Here is a 6,000-nt window from a genome sequence, read left to right on the forward strand (position 1 = left end):
ACGATAGCGTAAGTAAAGTCAGAGGGGTCTGCAGGATCATGGAAGGTGGATCTGGTGTTCATTTCATTTCTGCGTTACTGCCAGCAGACGAGAAGATGGCCATTGTGAGATACTGGTAAATCCCCTTCCCCCACTATTAGCAAAGTATTTTCATTTTGTTTTCTTTCTTTCTAGCCCAGACAGTGAAAGGTCCTCACGAGCCGCCTCCAACCTGCTGGCCAACATGTGGCAGTACAGCAAGCTTCATCGGGACTTCAAGGCGGTACGTCTTCTCCATATTGTATGATGAGGTTGCCTCTGACAAAGACACAGCCTGTGCAGTGTGCTTTACATCACAAACGGCAGAATTTACCTAGTTGGGGGTCTGTGTGCTAAACAGTGCTAGTGTCGATGTCTGCATTGAACAGATTGCAAGGCTGGTGTTAACCTAACACTCATGCAAACACCTCCCACAAATAAAGAAGTTGTGCAGATAGCTTCATTAGGGATATACAGCATTAATACACCTAAGAGGTTTAACGCGGGCATGTTCTGCATATCAGTAGGAACGTTAGATTTTATTTATTTCCATAATTTAAGTACCACTGACCATGAGTGCCTTGGTGCATTGCAACATTAGGCATTAGAGGAACATAATTTCCCCAACAAGGAAATTAAAGGACGAGTCTGACACCAGAGGACAGCTGAAGCCATTAGAAAAATTAAAAAGTCTAAAGGTGAAAATAAGCCAGGTTTCTGCAGAGTCTAACCTCAAAGAGGAGGAGTCCAGAGGCCCCTGCTCACCACAGAGAAGGTCCTACCAGCCACTCATACTAAACTCTTGATTCATGGCCTAGTATTATAGTGGTATGGTTTAAATAAATAATGACTGTTCCTGCATAGCGTATTCACAGTACACAATGAACCACTCTCTTAAGGAGTCATAATTTCTCATTAGCTGAACGCTGAAGCCAGCAGTTCAGTCACCGATTGTTGCTCTGTAGCAGTCCATACAAACATTTTCTCATTGTCACGATGAATAAGGGTGGAATTGCAGGTTTTCCATCATTTGTTTTAGACTAAGGCCAAAAGCGTGGTACATTGTCATCTTTGCCATCGCCAGGCTTAGGAGAAAATGCCCAGCATTATTATCACTTGAGAGCGTCACCCCCCCCCCCCCCCTTCCTTGTGGGACAGGCCAGTCGAGATGAACATCTGTCCGACTTTTCTGCTGCTCATTCGTTTAAGCGATTGTGTTCCACGGTGGATGGCCGGCCACGGAGGGGCACTTTTTATTGTTTGGGGAAACACCGTGCAGCATGTTAGGGTGCATGAATGCTTTATCATTGGACATGAGTCTCTCGCTGAATATGCTGCAGATGCCGTTTTTAGGGTTAGTAAGACACCTGACTCCTTACTCAGTGACCTTGGCGTCTCTGTAGTGTTTCCCTTGTAAGATGATTTCAGATAGATGTCGCTTTTCCTGAAACTGATGTGAACGTGTTGGCTTTTCACCCCAGCAGGCCAATAATTCACATTATGGGTCATACAGTAATCGGCGTCACGGCATCATCGGCCTTCCTTGTCCTTTATTTCTCACAGCAGAGCACAAAAGGCGGGACTCACAACTCTTTTTCGCCACCTCCCCCTCATAGACATAGAATTGCAGAAAAGCTTTGGCGATTCAGACCCAAAGTAAATCATTAAAAGAGGTTGAATTAGCACAGATAACGAAGGTTGAATCTTACACTCATTTCCCAGCTGTCTTCCTTATCTTCTGGGCCTGTAATTGTTCTCCTAAGGGCCTACTCTTTCCTGGATCCATACATGGGGGCCTGTTGCATGCTTCCCACCAAGCAATCTACAACTTAGAACTTGCTCTGCCCTGCCCGCACAAATATTTTCCACCGTGAAAGAGAACCGAATGAATAAGCTTTCCATGGAAACTGTATCCGGCAGCCGATTTTTTTTTTTTCCCCCGGAAACTAATGAAAACATTTTTTGACGAAGCAAGCGGAGTGGGTGAATTTAGCTGCAGAGCCAGTCCAGACAGAAAGATTACAGAATGCTGTGGCATGTTTGGGAACAGCTGCAGATCTGGCGATTTTTTTTTTTTTTTTTACATTTCCTGCAGTTCTTGTGAAATTTTTCCTTTTGAAGTTCTTAGTGAATTTTGTGGAATTTATAGAGCATTTATTGAATCTATTGTGAAAGGGAAAATGTTACTTTCTTAAGGCACAGCACCGATCAGCAGATTCCTTGGGGCCCCCCTACCTTGTCAGATCTGGGTTTAGAGTAACCGAAGGTGCAAATTAACCTAGTTCTTAGTCCAGTCTTGTGCAAACATAACTCATCCTGGGGCTGAAATAAGCTCCTGCTCCAGGTCAGCTTCTCATATACAGGACAAATATCAAAGCGATTTAAAAACATTTTCCTTGCATTAATCGGCTGTTGGCGATGGAGAAGGTACAGAGAAGGGAGACCAAAATGATAAGGGGAATGGATCAGCTCCCCTATGAGGAAAGGCTGAAGAGGTTAGGGCTGTTCAGCTTGGAGAAGAGATGACTGAGGGGGGATATGATAGAGGTGTTTAAAATCATGAGAGGTCTAGAACAGGTAGATGTGAATCGGTTATTTACTCTTTCGGATAATAGAAGGACCAGGGGGGTACACAGTTAAAACTAATCGTAGAACGTTATTTTTCACTTAATGCACAATTAAACTCTGCAAAGTGTTGCTAGGGGATGTGGTTAGTGCAATTAGTGTAGCTGGGTTTAAAAAACATTTGGATAAGTTCTTGGAGGAGAAGTCCATTCAAGTTGATTTAGAAAATAGCCACTGCTATTACTAGCATCAGTAGCATGGGATAGACTTAGTTTTTGGGTACTTGCCAGGTTCTTGTGGCCTGGTTTGGCCTCTGTTGGATGCTGGCCTTAATGGACCCTTGGTCTGACCCAGTGTGGCATTTTCTTATGTTCTTCAGTACACAGTGCGTTCCTGGGGTCGAGGAGGAAAAGTTTGTTTGTAGATTCCCTTTTCAAATCTCTGCACATACCTTTCCAGCAAAAATGAACCCACAGGAGCTAGTAACCTTGTACTCATGGCAAGGTTCAATACGAAATGTATGCACTTACTCATGCTTTGAAGCTTGAAGCAAAGCCCATGAGTGAAAGAACCGTACGGTCTGAAGATCAAACCCTGTAGTGTTCCGTCATAGAGGCACCCACTGTAAACCATGGTGACCAAATGGACCTTTTTTGGTGTGAAGTAGCAGAATAGATGTAGTAGATGGCTTAAAAAAAAAAAAAAAGACCCACTCGGTCTTCCCAGCTATTCCTGTCCACTGCTAAGAATTTTTTTTAAAACATATTCCAATTTAATTATAAAAAGTTTAAAATCCAGGACAAAATCCTTCAAAGAGGTGATGGTTCTAGTAGTCATGAGTCCTGACTATGCCTTTATTGCATTGTTGCCCGAAAATGAAGATTGTCCAAAAATGGTTTTCTTAAGGAGCTTTCAGGCCCACTTATGTCTCTTCGTCAGATGGTCTTGAGAAGGTCATGTCCAATCACGTCCTCAGATAATACTTATGTTGGTTTAATACACAGTACTGCGGTCTGGCTAGAACTGAGAACTAATTAAAACAAAGGTAGCAGCAAACAATGGTAAAACTACAATTCAGCTGTTTTTCAGGTGCTTGTCTCTTTAGTGCTTATGAACTGGGTTGGCTGGGAGCCCGGTCTTCTCCTGTGAAGACGCATGGTATCCGTAGCAACCCCTGGGGCAAGCAGTTTCATCCCAGCACCTGAATGATGTGACGCTCCTTCACATTTAACATCATTGGTGTCCTCTCAAGTCCTTTTGCCAAATCCTTTCATCTTTGAATTCACGGAGGGGGCCTGACGACTTCTGGGAGATGCAGGAGGCAAGGGAGAGGAAGGCGTGCCCACACACCAAACTTCATGGCTTTATCCATAATGCTGTGAATGTCTGCTTTAGCCCCGCCCACTACAGAAACATGGCACGTGCTGGTACATGGCTATGGAGCTGGTTAGATCGAAAGAAATCCTGACATCCACGTCCAGCCCTCCTTTCAGTGCCCAGAAGATATCCCGGGTACTTGGAAATGAAGGCTCATGGCACCATAGCCCAATAGAGGCTGGGTCTGATAGAGCTGGAAGCCCAAAAGAACAGGGGAAAATTAACAGGACAAAAGTAGAGAAGTGGAAAAAAACAACCCCCAAAACAAAATAAAACCAATAAAATGAATGTGTAAATGGAGTCTTCAGCCACCGTATTCGGTGGTGTTGCTTCCAAGAGCTGGTGACCTCCTGCAGGTGTTCAAATGGCTTGATACACTTATGAGAACGATAGAGGGCTGGTATAAGTCCTTATGAGTATCCTCTTGTATACAGGAAGATATCAGTCCATGCTGCAGATACAGGGCATATTACCACAGGACTGCAATGTAACCTGAGGCTAATTATACTGTACAGTGTTTCAGTAACAATACTTCAGTGCATTCTCCTTAGTTCCCAGGTCAAATACAGATGTGTAGTCTGCCTGTTTATTCCTTTGCACTTTTTAAAATCTATTATATTATTATATCCCATCCTATACACTTTGGTATATTAGCACTATTGCTATCTGTTGTGCTGTGGTATTTTGCAATGCTGTATTTGCAATTATTTATATTGTTGCGTAGTATAAGATTTACTCTGTGCTGTGCACGTTCCTCATTCAAATATCATTTTTCTGTGATTTACAGAAAGGTTACCGGAAGGAGGATTTCCTCAGCCCCTGAAAAGGACACAGACCTAGTGGGACGATGGGACTTTCACCGGTCTTCACCCCTGTGCTTTGGGGAAAGTGCCTTGTTTCCCCAGCAGGGACAGAGACTGCAGCTTTTCCCCCACGCAGCCTCTTCACAGCTCTCATCTTGTAGCCCAGCAGGGAGTCCCAGCATGCAGCTCGCCTGCCTCACTACCTACGTTTACTACAAATTGCTTCTCAGTGCATCATGGGATCATGGGTGCTCCTTTTCTGGCGGTGGCTGGGTCCCGACGCTCCCTGCAACCAGCTTCTGTCCCCTGTTGTGAGTGAATATTTGAGAGAGAACGCAACCCCCCCCCCCCCTCCTCCGTAACCTTCCATTTCAAATCTGCTGCAAACTCCCAGAGGAATGAGCATACCCCCCAGTGCTGTGATCCTTCCCAACCCTGGATCAACTGCTGAGATGAACTCCCTGAAGTTCAGGTGGGAAACGCCTGCCACACAAACCTGGAGATGTTTTAGAAACCAGCAATGACATTAAGAACAAAAGGAGGGCAAACGGTTCTGAAAAGGACACCCCCTGCTGTTGGATAAAAAACATTACAAGCTCCAGTGCCTTTCATCGTGACATGTATACAAAGATTTATTTTTGAGCAGCCGAGTAGACTATATTTATCGTGGGACACTGAGGTGGAGGGAGGGGAATGTTCAGCCTTGTGGGTGAAGCCTGATTTCTTTAGGGGGAAAGGTTTGACTGCCCTGATTGTTGGTCTAGGATAATGTTAGTTGATGTATGCATACTTTGAAGTGCCTGTGTGTAGACAATCATGCCTTAAATTCTAATTTTGGTGTATTTTAGCTGTGGGCTTTATTAAAAAAAATAATAATAAATATTGTTAAATTGTCATTTACGCAAGCCTAGAAAGCAAACCAAATTCATTATTCCAAGGTCATTGTAAAAGGTAGTCAGGGAATGAGAATTTTCCTTCTTATATTGCTTAGGGATTGTACCCCAGCTGTGAGGTTTCTAGGAGCCACCATCTTTGTTTTCCTCTGTGGAAAAGGTCCATCACTTCCCCTTCCATTGTCCCCGAGCCAAGCAGCACAGGAGTGACAGGCTAAGGAACAGGAAAAACTAAAATCAAACTACATCTTATATGCACTTCCCCAGTCTTTTCTGGGCCATCCTTAAAGAAGGCAACTACAAACTCTGAGAACCAAATCAATGTCTCATTCAGTGACAGATTT

The 6,000-nt window shown here is 44.0% G+C and overlaps 1 protein-coding gene across 4 annotated transcripts in view; it reads left to right on the top strand.

Moving 5' to 3' along the window:
• PKP3 (plakophilin 3) overlaps positions 1–5,659 on the top strand; it is a 122,644-nt gene extending 116,985 nt beyond the window's left edge. For all 4 annotated transcript variants that reach the window (XM_029582228.1, XM_029582229.1, XM_029582231.1 and 1 more), the window contains exons 13-14: positions 175–262; positions 4,748–5,659. In XM_029582228.1, the coding sequence (XP_029438088.1) occupies positions 175–262; positions 4,748–4,783 (124 nt within the window). In that variant the 3' untranslated portion in view covers positions 4,784–5,659. The remainder of the gene's footprint in view (positions 1–174; positions 263–4,747) is intronic.
• Positions 5,660–6,000: the final 341 nt, after the last annotated feature.

This window comes from Rhinatrema bivittatum, chromosome 17, assembly GCF_901001135.1.
Source record: "Rhinatrema bivittatum chromosome 17, aRhiBiv1.1, whole genome shotgun sequence".
Lineage (NCBI taxonomy): Eukaryota > Metazoa > Chordata > Amphibia > Gymnophiona > Rhinatrematidae > Rhinatrema > Rhinatrema bivittatum.